Source organism: Erithacus rubecula (assembly GCF_903797595.1).
Source record: "Erithacus rubecula genome assembly, chromosome: 9".
NCBI lineage: Eukaryota > Metazoa > Chordata > Aves > Passeriformes > Muscicapidae > Erithacus > Erithacus rubecula.
In genome coordinates, this window is record NC_136660.1 from 3,925,738 (window position 1) to 3,947,399 (window position 21,662).

The 21,662-nt window shown below is 44.8% G+C and overlaps 1 protein-coding gene across 1 annotated transcript; it reads right to left on the bottom strand.

Moving 5' to 3' along the window:
- Positions 1–204: 204 nt before the first annotated feature.
- Positions 205–18,464, bottom strand: LOC306804843 (hexokinase HKDC1-like). The gene is made up of 18 exons (XM_079311950.1): positions 18,083–18,464; positions 14,824–14,986; positions 12,525–12,673; positions 12,326–12,445; positions 11,470–11,565; positions 10,492–10,591; positions 9,711–9,894; positions 9,291–9,446; positions 8,335–8,568; positions 6,326–6,630; positions 5,444–5,592; positions 5,241–5,360; positions 4,503–4,598; positions 4,312–4,411; positions 3,597–3,780; positions 2,732–2,887; positions 1,829–2,062; positions 205–1,289 (listed from the first exon to the last, which is right to left on the bottom strand). The coding sequence occupies exons 1-18, from the start codon at positions 18,143–18,145 to the stop codon at positions 1,145–1,147; spliced, it is 2,754 nt and encodes a 917-aa protein (XP_079168076.1). The 5' UTR covers positions 18,146–18,464; the 3' UTR covers positions 205–1,144.
- Positions 18,465–21,662: the final 3,198 nt, after the last annotated feature.

Below are 21,662 nucleotides of genomic sequence, written 5' to 3' on the forward strand. Positions count from 1 at the left end.
TGGGTAAATCAGGTGAGTGGCATTTGGTCACACAAGGCCATGAGCTCTGTCCACAATCACTTCACAATCACTGAAGTGCTGCTGAGTACTCATACAGATTTAAAGAAAGGTTAGGGTTTAAAGATTTAGGTTTTAAGAAAGCTCCCACTTGCCTGCATGTTCTTCCCACAGCTTAGAAGATCCACTGCACAGAGAAGCAAAGGCTCACAACAGCACAGATTTATTTACAAACAGACTACAAACAGGCAGAGCAGCAGGCAACAGAAAATGAAAACCAAGGATAAAATCCTTTGCACAAAATGGAAACCATTCTGTCAGAAACATACAAGTAGATAACAGAGGGAAAACTAAGAGGAGACTTTCAGAAATTCAGGTGGTTGGTTCTTTTTCCCTCTACACAGCTGTTTTGGTGGCCTGTTTGATACCCTCTATGTAGCCCTGACACAGACATTGCAGCTCCTTCCACATTCTCTCTTTCCTTCAGTACCAAAAGAATCACAGTCAGAATCCATCCAGCATTGGTTTAGCTTTATGTAACTCAGATGCTGACATATTTTGACACAAACAGATATTCTTTGGAATCATATTTTTTTCCCTTTACATTCATAAAGGAAATTTTTCCTTTGCATTACACTTGCAACCAGTTCAGCAGTGGGGGGAGCATCACTTACCAGAGTCCATTAATTTATTTCACCTGTAAATTTATTGTAAAACCAGTGAAGCACTAAACAAATATGTCCACTAGATAAGATGCAACATCAGAATTTCAATATTCTTTGAGCCAGGCCAAGACAAAACTAAGCATATGAATCCTAAGAAACTGCTGATAAAATCAGTTGTGGTGCATAAAAAGACACATTTGGGTTGATTTTGTTTTGTTTTCACTCTCTCATGTGCATTAGAGATGCATTGCAGGAAGTACAGAACTGAGTAGGCTGTGGTATGCCAAGACATAATGCCAGTGGGGAGCAGAAACACCTAATGCAAGTTACCCAAGGACAAAAATCCACAATCCTGGTTGGTCAAAACCAGCTGCTCCCCAAAATAAAAGGCACCTGTGTCTGGCAAATCTGTCCTGAATCACCACTCAGCAAATCCCTACTGCACACGCCTGGCAGGGCTGAAATTACTTGACCACTCATTTCTACTTCTGTCCAATATTATGCAATCTTTTTGCAACTGCAGTGATGAGGGCAGCTCCCTTCCCACTCCCATCTTCAGAAAGCATGAAAGTCACATCACACTGGGGTGCCAGCTCCTTCACAGTTTCCCTCAGAACCGTAGAAAAACTGAAAGGGAAGGGAGAGAAGAACACAACATTTTAGCAGCTGCTTTCTGGTCTGAGATCTTTGTATTCACCTATAAGCAAGGAACCATAACCTCAGACACTGCTTTCTTTTGCTTTTTCTCCTATTCATGAAAGGTACAGATTCTAATTTTTATTTCTCCACTTGGATTTTGTTCAGCATGATGCCACACATCCCCAGAGATCATGAAGGAGGTTCTCTTCTCCCAGCTCAAAAGTTAATGCATCTATTTCTAGGCCTTGCTCACAGAACACTAACCCAACTCCAAAAATTCAAGACTCAGATATTGTAGAAATCTGCCAAAAAAGTATGAGGTTCACTCAACACCCCAGAGAAAAGAGCCTCCCAGTGGTAACTGGAGCTGACTTTGCAATTTTTGATCCTATGGTTAGGGAAGGGAAATGACAATGCTGGGAAATGCGTTTTTAATCAGGCTTTTAATCATCTCAGCAGAAAGCTGGTACAGCTTGGTATGTTTTCACAGTGCAAACAAGCAAACAGCAGAGGGAAGAGACACTCACTGTGGATGGAGCTTGTACAGAGTCCCATCTACTCCAACAGTGATTTGCAAGCGCTCCACACCTCGGTTCTCCCTCTTCTTCTCCACAACAGCAGCCAGGCCTGCCCCACAGAGGCGGGCAGCTCTCCTGGACACCACTCCACACACCTCCTTGACGATGATGCTGTCCTCACAGGTGCTGTCCAGCCCCAGCTGCTGCAGGATGCGCCGCACTTGCAGCAGGGCCAGGCGGTCACTGCGCGCGGGGAGCACAGGGGCTGTTAGGGACAGCTCAGCAGCTCACACAGCTCTGGGCCAAGGGAAATGGGGTCTCTCCAGCTCTTTGAAGGCTGAATTCTCTCTGAATTCAAGGGGAAACGTTGCTCCTGCCATGCCTTTTTCTAGGTATGAACAGCAGTCATTCATCTAACTCACACAGTCAGGAGGGAGCAGAGCCGGATCAGGTACCTGACTTACTTCAGATCTCAAGGCTGAGACTCCTCTCAAGGCTTTCCACAGCAGAAAGAGTTTCAAACAGCCTAGAGACCATTGCAGTCATGCACAGGTAGGTATAGCTCATATTCATGTGCTATAGGTAAGCACATACACATCACTGACTTCTCACTTTCTTAAGTAAGTGCTATTTTAAGTCCCACAAGAAACACTTAGCTTGATGGCTAAGGCATCTGAGACAGCCCAGGTGCGTGGACAGGAATTGATAATCTATATGATTACAAAAAATAATTCTGTAACTCCCCCAGTTTCTCATTCTTAACTTTTATTCTGCAGGTGGGGGATGCACAAAGAAGAAAACTGACATAATTGACTTCTTGAAGGAAAGGGCTCCCCACCCTTGCAAAAGACTGTTTTCTAGGTGTCACAGAGGATTTTAAGGACTTAAACCATGTAAATCTAACAACTTTACCTCTCAATCTGAGACAGGAATTTTGTTTCAAATATGCCTCTTTTCCTGAGTGACTCCGAAATGTGTCCTCTGAAGAGCAGCCCTTGTTTGGTTAAGTCAATCAAGATCTGCCTTACTATTTCACCTAGGTACATTCCACTGGTCATTTTTTCATACCTGTTGGGTCAAAAGAGGAATAAAAATGTTCATTTAAAGAGATGGCTCTGTTCAGCATGATTGGTATGTACATGCCCCATGAACTCCAAAAAAGCAGTCCAAGCTTGCAGAGCAATAGCCATTAAACTCCATTTTTCAATCATCAAAATCTGTTGCAGCGACTTCATGTGCAAACAATAATTACAATATATTTACCTGTGACAAATGGTAACAGAATCAGAAAAAAAAACTTGCAATATTAAGCAGAACATAGTGATAAAGCCAGAGTCCACACTGAAGTGAAATTCCTCCCTGTCCCTGCATGCATTCCCCAGTGAGTCACAGCTAATCAATACTGTCTCTACCCAACAAGGAATAGTCAAGTTCAGCTTATGGTCTTGCTTGAGTTGCAATTTGCCTTTGAAAAATCACCCTAAGAGGAGGAACAAAGCATGGGACTAGACTTTGCAGGGAAATTTTAAAAGCTGCACTGTTTGGTAAAGCTTTAAGACGAAAACAGTGCTGTGATAAAAACGTTAGTCTTTGTTTTTTCTTCTGTTTTTTTGTTTGTTTGTTTGTTTATATCTAGGTTACTTACCAAGCAACAAAAGAAATGCAATATTAAAATTTCCTTTCTGATTATTCATTCATTTAGCATATTTTAAAAAGCAGCCAGTGTCTCTTGAGGACTGACTTCATCAGGCTCTTGGCATCAGGACCATCACGTTACCTCTGTTTCCCTGGGTTTAGTGAGCCTTCATCTACTTCTCTGTCATATTTTGTCCTGATGGAGTCAATGCAGCCATTGTCACCAAATGCTCCCCACTCTGTATTAATGCACATTTTTCCTTCATTCCCTTCCACTATTTCTATGTTTTTCATGTCCTCCATGTAGCAAACATTGCTGCCTGTTCCTAGAAGGAAAGAAATGACAAGACTTCAGCTGGAAAAGTGGAGGAGCACCAGAAACTTATGGAAGATTATTGCAGTGTTCATCTTAAAGTTCTCTTTGCCATATCTCAAATTTCAAGGTCCTTTCTAACAAAGGCCATTCTATGATTCTATGCTTAGATATATTTCTGGATCAAAACCTGGGGGGAACCTATTGGGGGAATTATCTAAAAAGCCCAGCAAGAATTCATTCAGATTTTATAAAATATTTGCTTGTTCCATGATCTATGACCTGGCTACACAGTAACTATGAATGCACTTGTCAAAACAAGAATTCATCTGCTTGTATTATTTTACCCTGCCTATACTTCAGGTATGACCAAAAATCCAACAGCTACAGATGTTGATAAGTTTCCTGCTGAATACCACATAAATTTGCCAAGAACCCCTAGCAACTAATAACACCAAATATCAAACTCAAATTAAAGGTGCTGCTTTACAGATTCCTGTATAGGTGCTTTCTTCTCACAGTGGTCACTTGACCATCACTGTACCTGCAATAAGACCAATCTCACAGTTTGGATCCTCATATCCACAAGTCATCATGGTCCCAACAGTGTCATTCACCACTGCTACAATGTCCAAGTCAAACTCCTGAAACATGAGCCACAATCAGAAGTGGAATGCCAGAGGAAGAGCGAGGGTGCATGAAACACACCAAAATGTGCAGAAAAAAATAGCTCACATTTCTTCTCCTGATGGCCTCTCTTAGCATATCAACAACATCTTCCCCCTCACAGTCTGTTGCCTTGAATCCTTTTGTCCATCCCACAAGTGTTCCCTGAAACAGAGGAGAAAGAAAGTCTTAAGTAAAGACAAAGAGCAGACTGTACATTGCAAGCATCAGCTTTTTCTTGCCTCCCACCCCAAAGCTTTTTTTTTTTTCCCAATAATGTATTTCCCTGGACAGGTTACTGTCTAGTGCAGGCTGTGCATGTGCATCTTTGTTACTCAGCTGCTGATGGTAGTGGCTCAAAGTTTACTCAGCTATTTATCAAGGCACTGCACTCAGTGCCTTCTAAATCTCATTTAGAAAACCTCATCTCACCTCTTGTGCTCACAGCCATTGTATTACCTGTGAGGCAAAGGCTGCAAAAAATACTTAGGGAAATATGTAAGGAAATTCCTGGGTTATTGAAAATATTATTGGGTTATTAAAAATATGCACTTCATCTTGTTGTCATGAGGGCTTAATCTTTACAGGACAAAAGCAAGTCATGTCCACCACTTAGCAGAAAAAAGAAGTGAAAGTTCTGCCTCCCACAGGATAACAGAGAATGATAACTTTCTCATGAAACACAACTAATTTGCAAAGCAAAGCAATAAATTTTCCAAACCAACAAGTCACCCTTGCCCAAAATGATGTCATGTATCAAGCAGATGCAGACCTGCCATCTAACCTATTCAATGCTGCAGTTCTTACCTTGTCAATGCTGGCTTGCCTGCAGGGGAAGGAGAAGGTGAAACCCAGAGGAAGCCGAGCACCTTTAATCCCCATATACTCCAGAAACTCGGCTATGCACTGGACAATATGGTCAAAGAGCTGGCAGGAAAGAAGAACCATAGAAATCTCACAAGTAATCCCATACAATTGGCTGGATCAGTTAAACAGTCATTTAAGATTACCTCTTCTCCTGTCCCTTGCATGATCTCCAAAGGAATGGCAAAGATTTTGTTATACATTTGCACCGATCTTCTTCTGCCACTTTTGATTTTGACCAGCAGAACCCTGAAATTTGTGCCACCAAGATCAAGGGCGAGGAACTTTCCTTTCTCTGAAGGAGAAGAAAGGTATTTCATTTTTGTACTTCTGGTTTGCCAGTCAGGATGACATAACAATAGCACACTTGATTTATCCCATGGGGCTGAAGATAACAGATAGCAGGAAGCACCAGTCCGAACACAGAATCACAGAATAATGAGGTTGGAAGAGACCTCTAAGATCATCGAGTCCAACCTATGTCCTAACACCTCAACTCAGAGTCTAGACTATAGCACCAAATGCCATGTCCAGCCTTTTATTAAACACATCCAGAGATGAAGATTCCATCACCTCTCTGGGAAGAGCATTCCAGTACTTTATTATTCTTTTGGTGAAAATTTTTTTCCTAACATCCAACCTATACCTTCCCTGACATAACTTGAGACTGTGTCCTGTGGTTCTGTCAGTGCTGCAGGTGGAAGAGACTGACCCCCACCTGTCTCCAGCCTCCCTTCAGGAAGGTGTAGAGAGCAGTAAGGTCACCTCTAAGCCTCCTCTTCTGCAGGCTAAACAACCCCAGCTCCTTCAAACGTTCTTCACAGGGTTTGTGCTCCAAGCCCTTCACCAGCCTTGTTGCCCTCTGGACATGTTCAAGGGTCTCAACGTCCTTTCTAAACTGAGGGGCCAGAACTGGACACAGAAATCCCCCTGGCATGAGCCAGATTAATTATCACATTCCCTCCCCCCCCAGAAACAGACAAGCAACTTTGCCAAACCGCCTCCAGGTGACCAGGAGCCAAGCTCACCTGTTCCATCCGGTGTCCCGCAAACGTACGTGGGCAGCATCTTCACGGTGGCCTTGCCTTGCGCCTCCCTCTTGAGCCCATACTCCAGCTCAGCCCTCATCTTGTCCCTCACCTCCCGCAGGGTGCCCAGGGGCAGCAGGAAGGGTGCCAGGGCGGCGTCGAGGCGGCGGCGCTGCGCTGCCAGCCTGCGCGCCACGGCTGTGACCACGGCGGCGCCGCGGCCGCTGCCGCCCGCCGACAGCAGGAACCGCACATCGCACGTGGGCACCAGGCGCCGCACCGCCTTGTGCAGGCGCTTGGCGTACCTGCAGGGACACGGGCACCTCCTCAGTGCTGCTGGGGCCAGAAATGTGTATTCTGTCACCCTTATCTCCATGGCATATACTATCTGCTAATGGGCCAGCTGGGGTAATCATCTTTATCTTTTCCAGGAAAATATCATCTGCTGTTAATGGGCCACTAAGCCCCATTCTATGACTGATAAAATTACATCATCCCACTGGGAGATGCTCCAGCCAGGGGAGGAGCCAAGCCTTTCCTACCCAGATAAAAACTGAGATTTTGGACAGCAAGTTATCCATCTTTCCACTGGATTCCAGAGGAAAGCCAGACCTTTCCACATCATCCCTGGACCTTCAGAGGAAAACTGCACCTTCTCCAGGAGCACTGCTCCAGCTGAACCACATCTGCCATGGCAGGAGGATGCAGCCACCATTGAATGGGACTGCTGCCAACACCCTGACTGACTGACAGGATGTCAGCTTGGATTCTGACTCTGTCAGTGTTTTGGGATTGTTCTTTGTAATACTGCATTTCTATTTTAATTTTCCTCATAAAGAACTGTTATTCCTAATTCCCATATCTTTGCCTGAGAGTCCCTTAATTTCAAAATTATAATAATTTGGAGGGAGGGGGTTTACATTCTCCATTTCAAAGAGAAGCTTCTGCCTTTATTGGCAGACACTTGTCCTTCAAACCAGGACACTTAGGCTCCCATAGGCCTTTCATCCCCACCTGCAATCAGAGCTCCAACCAGTTTGGGACGAGAGCTGGAGAAATGTTGGACCCCAGAAACCTGGGATTTTTTTGCTTTCTGTGCTTTCTGGCACTGACCCTCTGGAGAACACTGCTTTTGACCTGAGGCCTTGGAGAAGGCTTCTAAAGACAAGTGATGTAGCTAAAATAATGGATGTGTAGTTAAATAGAAGTGTATGATTTCACATGGTGAAGGGTTTTAAATTTGAGGTTCTTATAGCGTAATAATAGGTATGGTAAATATGGAGGATTTTGGGTGATGTCTCTTTCAGTGTTCATCTTCCTTCTTCTTCATAGGTTTCAGGCGGTAGTTTCTGGTTGGTCAGTCAGTTAATCTAAGGGTCATGAGAATCCAGTTATTGGGTTGAAAGTATAGATAATAAAGGTGTTAATTCTCCATTGGATGGTTTAGCTTTAAGAGACCTTGTAGCAGCTGGATCTTTCATCATTTTCCTCGCTTCTAGCAGGTGGCTAGAAGTGCTGCTGAACTTTCTGTACTTTCTGATATGATTTAATAAACAACTAAGCCCAAACACGAGAAAATCCCTTTCCATCGTGTATTTGTTAATCCTGGCTCTGAGTGAAGGCAGAAGAGAATGAGACAAACCACTAATTAAGTTAACAGAACTCCTGCACCACTGTAACAGAGAAAGTTGTCCATTTGGGAAAGCACTGGTTCAAAAACAGGCAAGTCAAGGAGGGAGGGAGAAAGAAAGAAAAGAAAAAACCCATAGTGAACTGCAAGTGGCCTAGAGGCCCAGGAGTCACTTGAAAAATCAACTGCATTTCCTCCAAGGCCATTATTCCACAGGTCATGTTTTAACAACCCCACTCCAAATTCTAAAGCTCCTGGGACAATAACTAAGCCAGTCAGACCTCACCCCAAAACTGAAGCAAAACTGGCAGTTCTCTGAAAAGCCATACACACATGCAGATGGAGGCTCTTAGCAACCAAATCCTCTTTAGTTACTCACTTGGGGTGGGTTTTGTAGAGTCCCCCATCGATCCCAACGGTGGTTCTCATCCTCAGCAGCTTTTTGTTGTCCCTGAGGCGGGTCAGGATGGCTGCCAAGGCGGCAGCACAGAGGTTGGCCGAGCGGAAGGAAACGATGGTGCACACGTGCTGGACAGCAACACAGTCCTCCTCAGAGGGAAACAGGTTCAGCCCCGTAAGGATCTCTTTTGTGTTGCTCAGACCTTCCTTGTAGCTAACCCCAAAACAAAGGAATACATCACCAAAACATTCCTTTTTGAGCCAGGGTATTGATTTGAATGAGAGGAGACCACAGCACAACCTATCAGACAGCATCATAATTGGTTCCCATAAACCAGTAATGTGCTTCCCACAGCATTCCCAACAGTACCCAGGGGAGACAGGCTGCTTCCTGGGGTTCAGTATTTGGTGAGACCAATCAGCTAGTCAAGAACACAAGGGATAAAACAGTCCAGAGAAGGAGAGCACAAGAATGGATATAACAGCTTCATTCAGTCCAATAAAGAAAATAATTCCTAGAGTGACAGTGAGGACCAGGATTCCTCTTTAAAACACCAGAATCCATATTTTCCATGCAGTCATCCATTAGCTAATCTATAATATGTACTACATCTCCACAGCCCCAGTATTCTCACATCAGAGAGACTGAAAACTGCAGCAATCATCCCACACACTCAGGCCTCCAGAGGGGTTATTTAAACAACCTGCATCTGGGATGTTTACCAATACACTTCTTGCTACTGTGGTACTTTGCTAAAACTATCTTACACCAATTCCTACTCACAGAAAGGTCAGCTTTTCTCCTAGGCAAAAGCAAAATCAAGTTGAACAGTTCAGGACTGTTCCCAGCACTCACAGATTTTAACTATACTTGCATTATCACTGCTGTGCTAATGACAAACTAACTTTGAGAGTGGCTACCCTCGAAGTTCTTACTTTTCCATTGCAGACACATGTTTCATTTCAATCTTGCCCTTTGTAAGCAGAGCTGTTGACACTTTCCCACTGAAGAGCAGACCTTCCTTTGTCATTTTTAGGAGAATGAGTCTTACAAGTTCCCCCAAATACAGGCTGCTGATCATCTTCTCAAACCTGGAATGGAGCACAGGAAGGATTTCAGGGCTCTCTTTAGCCCTCCACAGCATCACACCAGAGCAACCACCTGGTTTTACCAACACACTTGGCCTGGAGCAGGGAGGTGTGGAAGGTGTTCACCCTTCCCACAAGGGAAAGATCTGAATTAGACAGAACCAGCATTAAGTCATCTCAGGTTCACTTAAGAGATTTCCTGTTCCAAAGGGGCTCTTGGCAAACACTGGCAAAGCGCTCTGAGAGGTCAGTCAGGGATTCACTTACAACTGTTTTCCAGGATTGACAGATCCCAGATCCAGCTCCCGATCGAATTCTGTGCGCAGGTCATCCAAAGCACCATCATCTCCAAAGGCCCCCCACTCCGTGTTAATGCACATCCTGCCTTCATCCCCTTCCACCAGGCTGATGTGCCTCATCTCCTCCATGTAGCAGGCATTGGTGCCAGTCCCTGTGGGTATTGGATAAACTGCTGTTTGTTCCACATCTTTGGGAATAAGTCAGTATTTTGTCTTTGGAAGAAAATACAAACACATAATCCTGTGGCACAGGATGCTAATATAGGCCACCTGCACCTGTGAAATCACCATTTCACAGTGAATGATAAAAACCTGAAATTATTCCAAGGCTTGACTTGTTTAAAAATATTTTTTTCTTTTTCAAATGTACTTCCGTGTGCCTAATAAAAGGCATCATGGTGCATGAAATGGAGAAACTGTGGAAAGTATAGCTGGTACTAACTACCAGACGTGAGGGGAATTCAGCTTTCTGGACAGACACAGCAATTTTCTATACAGTCAGCAGAAAAGTTTAGTATGCTGGTCACAACTGAGCCCAGACAAAATGGGGACTGTGGTATTTGATGGCAATGTGATCAGCATAAAAACAGCTGCTTTACAGAAGGCAGCCAGGCTTGAAAATCCAACCATTGTTTTTTCCATTTTCTTTCCGCTCTTTCCTGTATTGTGAAACTCCCTCCTACTTCAGATTTGTAGTAATTCAACAAACAAGAGGGGAAAAGCCCTTGATGGTGAACAGGAAAAATTACCAATTATGAGTCCAACTTCACAGCGCTGGTCATCATATCCACAAGTCATCATGGTTCCCACCGTGTCATTGACCAGTGCCAAAACATCAACATCTATGTCCTAATAGCACAAAGATGAGTGATTAACAGGGAAAAAAAGCTCAGAAAGCCTCCTGTGTGATAAAGCACAGCATGCAGGCACTTTGAAGGCCTCATTCAGGAAAACAAAGACACTACTTCCTTTTACATCACTCTTCCAACAACCTTGTGAAGTTACAAATATCTCTGAATTCTCAAGTGTTTCACCAGCCTCTTTGATTGAAGGATTTGTTTTCCCCCAACCCCAACTCATTTGACATGGTATTGGTGAGAATATTGTGATGCTGTGCTTACTAGGCTGTGTGGAAGGATAACATCCTACCTACCACCTGAGCAGAGCCCACCAAATGGGACAGAAAACACACAGAAATGCAGCTACAGCTGTGCAGCAATACCACACTCAAGTAGAAAGTTCTTCCATCAAGGCTGTGCAGTTTCCTCTTTACTATGAAGCCATCAAGATATAGAAAGATGCCTTCTATTTCCTAGCTGGTGCTACCAATAGCACCAAACATGAAAAGCAAGGCCTTCCAAAGTATTAAAACACAGTGCTATTCAAAGGCTAGATGCTACTTCAAGGCAGATTAAATCATATCTTACTGCTGAACTTAAAAATTGCAATTCATGGCTCAATCCTGCAGACTGAAGTGGATAGGCAAGCCCTGGGAGAATTAAATGTGCCAACCTGAGATGATCAAGAGATTCCCTTGGGCTGAGACAATGACACTGATACTGGGACAGCCTGAGTTACAGCTGCCAGAGAGATTCACATCTACCAAGCATGCTGGGCACTTGTTACTGACCATCCCTGCAGGATGTCTGACAGCTCTCAGAAGACACACCAAGAGCTGATTTCCCAGGAGGATGCTCAGGCTCAGCCCCTGCAGCTACAGAACTTGCCTGGTGCTTCTGGAGGGCCCTGCGCAGAGAGCTGACCACGTCTGTGTCCTGAACTCCTCGGACCCTGAAGTGCTTTGTCCACGCTAGAAGGACCCCCTGAAAAGTAACACTGCAGTGACCCAAAAGCACACAAAGTTTAGCACAAAGTCAGCCAAGACTAAAGTGTGTGGAGAAGTCCACTATGTCTGTCCACACATTCAAACTGAGCAAAAATAAGTCAGAGCAGAACATCTTACCTTGGGGTGCCTGTCAGTACCAACACAACAAAAATGTACAGTCATAAAGTCCTAATTCTGTAAATATTTCTCCCTGTGCTTCATTTAAAGCACATGTGTCTTTCCTATGCTGATTACAATCTAATAGTATTAAGCAAAAAGCACTTGCAGGACTGGAACCCAAAGCACAGAGCCTTAGAAATAAGAGAGGCTAGAATGAAAGGACACAAAATAATTGCAACCAGCCCTTCATTTCCCCTAAGAAGTGTCTCAAGCAGCTCAGCTACAGGTATTTCCTATTCAGAATCAACTCTGAATAAAAGAAAATGAGAATGATTAAAAAAATAAAGATGCTTCAAGACTCAAAAGTCTATTTCTAACGGTGTTAATACAGAGGCACATGGTTCCTGTGGAATTGAGTACTGAAAAAGCAATAGAATAGCTTTAGATTGTGCTGCCTTGAGATGAGAAATGAATGGCTGCAGGGTAGTCAAGTCTAGTTAAATGTTCAAAGTCACCCATGCCTCTTTCAGAGAGCTATGACCCCGCATAAAAGCCACAGGGTAAGACCTGCATTCAACAGCTTCTCCAGATTCTGCAAGGAGCTCAGCTTGACAAGAGTATTTCTTTATGCATCTTACCTCTTCCAGTTTGGTCTGTCTGCATGGAAATGAAAAGGTAAAGCCAAGAGGTAGCTTCTTATGCTTCAGGTTTCTGGTCTCCATGAAGTCTGACAGGCAGTCAGCAATGTAATCAAAGAGCTGCCCAAAAAGAGAGGCCAGTTGGGCTGTGCCCTGCAGGCAGGAGCTCCAGCACAGCAGCAGCACAGCAGTGCCCTACCTCAGCTCCATTCCCCTGTGTGACCTCCTTGGGTGTAGGGTAGGACTTGCTCTCCAGCTGGCTGCTCTGCCTCCCATCATCAAACACCTTCACCTGGTGGGCACGGAACTGGGAGCCACCCAGGTCCACAGCCAGGAATTCACCCTTCTCTGCAACACAAGTGGGCAACCATCACTGGGGATGGCCACCAGGTGTGGCTCAGGTGCCAGGGTTTGTCCATCCTGCTAGTTCCATAGCAGTATATTTTTGAGCTGCAGAAGGATGAGCTTTTCAGCAAGAAAGGCCCAAATAAGTGCAAAGTCAACCAGAGCACACAGAGGCTGCAAAACTGTCACCTGAAATGTGGGACAATCAGAATGTGAGACCATTACCTGTATCCAGTAGAGAATGCAGGGTTTGCAGGCATACGTTAAGATACAGCTTTTGTGCAGAAATCAGATTCCAAGTGGGGCAAAGCTAATTGCTGCCCAAAGTCAACCAACACAATCCTTTTCAAATGTCTTTTGGTGTTTCTGTGAAAGTATCATTTTGTTTCAAAGGCTTGCTCAGATACAACTCCAGCAGCAAACAAACCTCAGATGGAAGGACAGTTTGGCCTCACTGCTACAATAAAACAATTATTTATCCCACACACAGGAAAATGCCCTTCCCAAAAGGAAAACAAGTGGTATGTGCCTAGCCTTTCATGATCTTTGTTCCATAATCCAAACATGTGATTACATTTTATTAAATCTGGTCCTGAAAGGGAAGGAAGCAGGAAATTCTACCTGTAATAAATACCATGGTCAGCTATCAAAGATGAGGAGACAGACTGGGTTACTCAGTAAACTGTGGCATTAGTCAGACCCTAAACATTAATCCCTAAACAATGAAAAACTGAAGATGCTCTATAGGAGTCATTTAAGGCAGCAACACTGAGGGCACCAAAAAAAAAATCTCAAAGTTAATTGCAAATGTAGAATAACTATCCAAATTCGAGCTGTTTAAACCTGCTGGAAGTTTTAACCTGTCTGGAAGCAAAATAACCAACAAGGATTTTTTCAAGAGAGCAAAAACAGAAAAATCAATGTGACACTTAGAGCAGGCAGTGTGTCAGTAAGATACAGCCCAGCTCAATGCTGCAGCATGTCCTTGACACATTGGAAAGGCCACACAGGCCAGGAGAGCACTGTCCAACCTTGGCCTTGGGAAACATCCACTCTTCAAGCACTGATGACACTACGTGCAATTTCTACATCTCTTGGCCTCCCTGCTGCTCCAGGACAGCATCAGAGACCTGTGAGACCTCAGGATCAGTGAGTGGCACTGAGATAGCAAGGGTTAAGAAAGCACTTCTTTCTCTTTGATGAAGCTCGCAGCAAAGGAAGAGCACCTCCTTCCATCCAGCAGACTTGTGTGTAATTTCTTTCAGACATGCCTCATTTCAAAGGACTTGCCTTCAAATACCTTCTTTATGCCATTAAAGCTGTTATTGATCATTTAACAGCAGAGAAATTACCATCAGAAGGAACAAAGTCACGTGGAAATAAGGTACAAAGCTAACATTTCAGTTTTCTGCACAGCTAGTTTACACAGAGTCCTGCACAAATTAACTTCATTAAACCCAGGAAAAATGTAATTTTCTGTCAGGCTACACTGCCAGGAGCCAGCTGACAACTTACTTTGGATGTGCATATTCCTCCTAACAAGATGAGCTTTAAGTTCCTATCTCATGTCACATCCTCCCAGAGGACACCACTGCACTTTCTCCCTCTCTGTTCAATCCTCAGCTGAAGAAGCAGAGTAGACAATTTCCTGGTAGGCCCCTATGCAGAAGCAGATTTTCCCAAGGGAGAAGGCAAGAAAGGGCAGGCAGAAGGGATCACTTTTTGGGGAATTAGAAAAAGCAGTGCAGAGTTTGGGGATCACAGCTCTGAGGATGCTGTCACTTGGCCATTTGAGCGGTTTCACTGCAGCACCGACCTCCCTGTAGCTCCAAGAAGGGCAGGCCACAACACCCTGCACTGCAGGCTCTGAGCTGTAGAGGCTGCCCTTGCCATGTCCAGCCACAGCTCCTAGAGCAAGGCCTGCACTCAGAACAGATGGGAGGCTGGTCCTGAGCACTTTCCTCAAACATGCAGCATTTGGTCAAAATCAACCTGGCACAAGGAAAAACATTCTGTCAGCAATGCACACGTGTGCTTTCTCAATGAGACAGGCAGCAACCCAGAGCCACTGGCTGCCCTGTGCCTGTGCTGTGAGTGCTGGCAGCAGCTCACTGGGCTAAGGCAGCAGTGTGAGCTGGAGCAGGGGCACCCACCTGAGCCGTCGGGCAGCGAGCGCACAAAGGACGGCAGCATTTTCACTGTGGCCGTGGGGTTGGTGTCTCTGCCCAGCCCCTTCACCATCTCGGCCTGGAATCGAGCCATCACATCCAGCAGCACATCATCAGAGAGGAGCAGAGGGTACAGGTACCTGTCAACCTGCAGAGAGGGAGCTGTTACTCACAGGCAGCAGTTGCTGATTGCTCGTTTCATTTCCCACCTCAGCACCTAAGTTTGGTGGCTGTCAGTGCAAGCAAGCTCCAGGTCATCATCAGGACAAAAGATGCCCAAAAGTTGGCCATCTTTTCTGGATGGCTCAGTAACTTGAGATTTGCTTGAGACCCTGACAAGCTGTTTCCACACCATCCTCTCCTGCTATCATGTAATGAACTAGAACTGCAAAGTGTCCAAATCTGGAATTTGACCTCTCCGAGGCAGGTCCGGAAAATGCCATCAGTACCCAAGCGTGTCAGCCACAACCCAAAAACATCTATTCAGCTACTGCTTCACTCCACAGACAATTAACTCTGTTGGCATGCCAGGCTGGAACTCAAAGCCTTTTTCTCACTCCAGCTCTGCTCTCCATTCTCTTGTGATTCTAGGATTACATCTAAAACACATTTTTGGATGCAATCAATATCCTTTGTTAAAGGTCTGTAACTCACAAAATGCATCAAAATAGAAGCCAGTTGAATATAAAAGAATTCAAAAGTATCTATGAAGCAGCTCATTCAGATAAACTGGCAGAGAAGCTAATCAGTGTTTATGAACAGCTTCATCAGGGCAAAGTGGAAGGTTTTTTCCTTAAGGACCACATGCTGCTGGCATTGACACATACCTGCAGGGCTGTAAGTAGTGTGGCCTAGAAACTACATAGCTGGAAACAACAAAGGATTAACACTTGAAAAAAAATAATTTTTTTTATTTTTTTTTGTCATAGCTTTGCTACTACAGACACTCAGCTCTTGCACCATGGGCTGTGTTGCTAGGGTGCTTTATCTGTTCATCAGTCATAGCATTTCATCAGTCCCATTCACATAGGGAGGTCTGGAGGGTTGGAAGGACACAAACCAAGTCCCAGCAGAGAGATGGCAGGATTTAAAAGGTTGCATTGTTTAAACAGAAGGCAATGCAGGTTGAAGATAAATCGGGCTCTGCCACAATTTGGACTGGCCACCTGTTTTAATGAGGCACAAACTCATTACCTATTCACAGTCCCATTTGAAACTGATGGTCAAAAATCACCCACCTGAAAGAGCCAGCATCCTAAAAGTCACTCCAGCATTTATTTAGCACACACAGAGGAGAAAGTGTTAAACTGCAACATACAATTGTCCTAGAGCAGCAGCTGCCTTTGGATACAGCTGTGCCTTGAAAAGGCCATTATTCAGATTTATCTTTGTAGCCCTTGTCTATGCAAGCACTTGATTTCCTCCAAGGGTTTTTTGAGGCTCCCCCACTATGTAGGATCCATCATCTTAGCCTATGCACCCATACTGATTTTTTGGAGAAAATACAGTGACTGAAGATACGAAGCACTCATGCCCTCTGACACAGGCCCAAACAGCTTTGTGACAAATCACTGGGGGGGGGGGGGGGGGGGGGGGGGGGGGGAAATCCTCAAGAGTAATAAAAATTGCCATGACTGTTTGCAGAGAATATGCACTGCTCCCTGCTGCCCATAGACACTGCATTCCCCACCCTGTTTACCTACAACCATTGGAGCAGACAGCCCTCTCCAAGGAACTAGATAAGGCAGAGCCTGCTGACTCTCCAGCCTAATCTACAACCAGAGCAAGGTTCTGCTCTCATAACTATTTACTTGTAAACACAGGAATGGCCAGGCTGTACTAAACCAAACTGGTTGTCCCCCTCCCATGGCACAGGAACATGCCTCATTTATGGAAACAGCACTGTTCTCATGGCAGGCAGGCTCTTGCTTTTGCCACCACAGAGTAAATAAGCCTGGGGAGGGAGAGGTGGGAAGACATTCCTTTTTTCTAACAAGGGAGAAATCAATTTTGTTCTGTACAGCCTACCCTAGGCTACTCAACAGAAAAGTCTGAGGAGCATGTGATTTCTTGCCTTCAGGAAGCCACCTCACAGAAAGACTTTGATTTTTTTTTTTAAATGGGTTTGCCAGATTTCCTCTGCTCCCCCTCTCCACTGTCCTCACTCAACTACAAATTGAAAGTTTCTCTACAAAGCCCACTACACCCAAGCACTGATCCACAAGGTCTTTCTCTTTCCTAGTAAAAAGAAAGGAGAAATAGTACAGTCTAGGTAAGAGATCAGTTCCTCACAGAGGGGAGAGGCAGTGAGGCCTATTTCTGGTCACAATAAATCCTAGGGATAAAAGGGCTATGACTGAGTCAGACACATCTGATTGTGGAGATACCAGTACCTCTTTTGGAATGCCTCCTCCAAAAGAGAATTGGTGGAAGAAGTCCTCCTTGGAACAAGCCACTCCATGTTTTGGGCACAGGCAGGAAAACCACCTGACAGCACTCAGTCAAGACCAGAAATACAGAGGGGCCTGCAGGGGACATGTCTAAAAACCAGAGGACCTCTGACCCATGAAGCTTACACATCTCACATGGTCTTATGATGTACATAAACCCAAAAACCCTTCAGCAAGGCCATAAAAGAAGATTAGGGAAGAGCAACCATTAGGCAGCTCACTCCCAGTCCTGATAGCTTCAGACCTGAGCCATCTCCAGCTTTTCCAAGTGCAATTAAAGGTCACACCTATAAACATCAGAGAAATTAGCCAGTTTTGGATAACCAGAGATGAGGCACAGGAATCCCAACACCAGTTGGAAATCTCTCCCAAATCTCAGCAGACCTAGACCAAAGACCACAGGGGTTTTCCCTATCCCTGCTACATGATTGACTCCTGATTCCCACTCAGATACAGAAATCCCATCATTCATGCTACACTAGCAAAGGGACTCAGCAAGAGTCATCCTTTCTGTCCTGTGAGCTCTACCACACCATGCCAGGAAAAGCTTAAACACTTTCCCTTACTGAAGAGAATTTGCTCCGTTACTGGGAGAGCACTTACAACTGTGCTGGGAAAACCAGACCTACTTCCACACTCATCAGGTGGTTTAAGGTCTAATTACCTCCTACCTCATTTGGCTGAATGGTCTTAGTGGATAATGCCATTATATGGTCTGCATTACCTGCCACACACCCTTCTGTATCTGGGTAACACAGTTCTGAAAACAGCAATCAGCTAACGCTGCATCTTACCTTTTTTATTTGATCCTCTTTTAGCTTTGTGAAATGGAAAGCTAGCAAGTGGACAGCAAACATTTTCTTGAAGCAGATGGAGGAGTCAGTAGTGACAGAGCTGCTGTGAGTAACTCCAAAGCGACAGATCTTTATTCACGAAGCTGGAGCTAGAGAAACTTCAGCACAGGCATTTTCCCCAGTGTAGAATAGTGGAGTTCCTGGGAAATTGAGTCCAGAAATAAATCCATCCAGTGTGATCAGGTCAGTGATTAAACTTCTGCCTCTTTGTATCACAACCCCCCTCACATCAACCCAAAGTCCCTCCCTCCCCAGCTACACACTTCATTGTGCCCAGAGCAGGCACCTGGAGAGCTGCCAAGCTGAAGGGGAGAAAAATCGATTTTGTTAGTGCCCCACTTGGGAATTGTTACCACTTCTGAATGCAGTTGCTACGCAGCCTGCCCCGCTTCATTCCAGGGGCTGACAGGCTCCCAGCACCGCTGAGTGCAGCGCGGTGCTGCCGGGAACCTGCAAAGTGGAAGGGTTTCAGGAGCCTCCTTCCCTCTGCTCAGCGCTCCCACTTGTGAGACAAGCTGTTCTGCATGAATTAGCTTCACTCTAGCTCTGCACAGCGCACCCTTATCTGCAGCTTTGTACCAATTAAGCTTCAGCTGTGGAAAAGAGCAGAGACACAACGACCCCTGCCCCCAGCTGGAATGCCTCTTGCGCAATTCCCAGCACAGAGGGTTCGGACTGATCCTTCTCCCTCCACACAAAGCTTCAGACCAGTGAAGATCCTGCAAAACCTGGGGAAAGGACAGATTAATCTGCAGTGTGGGTATCAGACTGCTCCACTGGAAGGATGCCTTTAACTGGCAGCACAGAGCAGCTTCCTTACACCATCGGATTTTGGCACAGCCTTTAACTATCACTCTCAAATTAATTCTGAATACACAAGTGTTTCCAGGTTTTTTGTCACTGTATCAAGTGATATGGACTATGGAAACATCATCAGAAGAAAACTCGATGAAATGCTGACACAAAGGAGAGGGGAAAAAAACAAACCAGGCATTCTCATGGGGTAATTAGAGGCTCACTCTCAAACTACACCTACACACAATGTGTTTCCCCCCAGTTACTGTTCAGCTGAACTGAGCACAGTTACTGCAGACAATTGTCACCCCAAATTTTGCAGAACGAGGTAACAATTCAAAATTATTTTGGTAGGTTAGAAAAACAGCAGGGGGAGAAAAGGGGGAGGGGTGTCCAAGTAATGTGAGGGAACACAAAGAACTACTGAGTGGTAGGAAATTGTCCAGAGATCCAGAGAGGGGCAGAGGCAGCAGTCAGTGGAAAGGATGTCTGGCTACACCACATCATAGCCTAGAGTGGACCCAACAATCTCAAGCGATTGTATAAAGAAAAAAGTACAACTGATCATGGTATATACAGGACTACAGTCCACAGGCACACAATCCAACAGAACTCCATACTCAGCACCAGTCCTGGAAACGGGATTGCCCAGTCCTGTCAGCTGTGGCACATCAAGAAGCCAGGGATCAAGGGGAGTTAGCTCTGCTGAACATCAGCAGCAGTCACAGGTCACATTTTTCAGCTTCTGATCACGAGGAAAGGTTGAAAGAGCTGAGGGAGGGGAACTCCCTCTGCAGAGACAAATCATACAGAATCTCTGCTAGGAAAGGTCTCTTCCTTTTTTTCCTCCACCTGCCTTGCATCAGGGATGAGCTCTGGACACTGGGAGATCCTGCCAGCTCTATTTATTTTCCATTATTCTAGAACAAGAGTAAAGCAGACAGAGTAGCTGAGCAGTCCATAAATAGGGCTTGTTCTAAAATTAGGCCTTTGATCTTTGAGAGAAAAGAAAGAAGAAAATAAGCCACTCTACCAGCCAGAAAGCACGGTTCACTTCTCCTCTATTCATCTTTAATAACTGCTGGCTTGTTAAGTCAGACACTGACTCCCAAAGGGACTGTCTCTCTCCTCATTGTTTACCCATGCCATCCGAGTCACAACCCCTCTGGCCAGCAAAATTGAAAACATCACCTTTCAAGCTCCATCCCACTTTGATCCAGAGCTCATTGTGTCTGTAATACAGTAGATTTATTTTTCATTCTCTCTTTTCTTTCTTTCTTTCTCTGACGGACGCCACTGGAAAAGGGTCTCAAAGATCTGAACGTTCCTAAACTGGCAGCAGGCTCTGTGAAATACCTGACATGTCAGAATCACTGCAGAACTTGTTCACTCAGCCCTGCTGCATCCCAGCTTCCGGCAGGCTGCTGTGCAAGAAAAGACAAGACATTATCTCATTTCCACACAGACAGCAGCTCAGTGGACCAAGGGGCCAACACCCAGAAGTGTTACAGCCACTTTGTACATATATCCTAGTCAGGACAGGAGATCCAATCCAGATCAGCTCCAACTGCATGCAGCTTGGAAGCTTGTGGGGTTGTTTTTCCCTTTTGTTAGAGCTACACCCAATCCAAGTTCACAAATTCACAATTCACAAACCTTCCCTCCCTACTTTGCAAGGGCCAACAAAACTTTAAAACTGTAATGCTTCCCTCTCTACTTTGCTGTCCTGCAGTTCTGCCTCCAAAATCCATCTGATGGCACAGTGGAGAATCCTGAAGAGTCTGGTGCTCATCTGCCTCCCACAGCCTGCAAAGAAAAGAAGCTCATAGCTACAATGGAGAAACTCATAAAAAAGTCTGGAGTACATCAGCTAAACGTGCCCTTGTTACCTCCAGGAAGAGGTACTGTATCAGTCAGTATCTTCTTGCAAAATAAACTCATCTATCTTTGGTGAGGTATCAAAGGCAGCAGCAATGCTGGCTCCTAAATTTGGTAGCCAGGTTAACAAGGAGACAGTGGACAAGACCACTAGTGAGATATCAGAGGAAATCCTTCTTTTTTATAGTTTATGATTCCAAGACCAACCCCTAGAACACATTCCTCCTTCCCTGCAGTAGCAGCAGATTCATTCCCCATTATATTCCCCTAAGTTCATCAAAGCTTAGAGAGAAAGGGATTCCCACACTCATTCTTCCTGCATATGCCACTCCTAGGGGATATAAATTAAAGCAGAACACCTGAAGGGACTGATGGAAAAAAATCAGAAGAGATGGAAACAGCACAGACAGAACAAAGCACACCAGGCTTCAAAGACACAAGGATTTTACCAAGCAATGCTGTTAAATCAGCATTTTACATTTGAAGGACAGCAAATAAACAATTAATGAATAAGCTTCCAAACATCTCTAATTTCAATGCCTGAAATTAATCTGGAAATCTGAAATAGTTTTGCAAACATGATTCCCAGATCAAGTGGTGTTGTTGTTTAAAAATAAAGCTTCAGCACAGCCCCACAAGGCAGGTTAAAGATGGGTAGTTGGGGTAACTCTGCACCACACCAGTCCAGATTGTACCACATGGGACCAATTTGGCAGTCATTCTAATGGGAGTCAATGACAGCCACACCATTAGCTCAGGAAAAAAGAAAACTTTCATAAAGTCAGACTGGAAACGCCTGAATAAACTTCAGAGCTTCTAAAACAGTTACTATGGAGTCACTATGGAA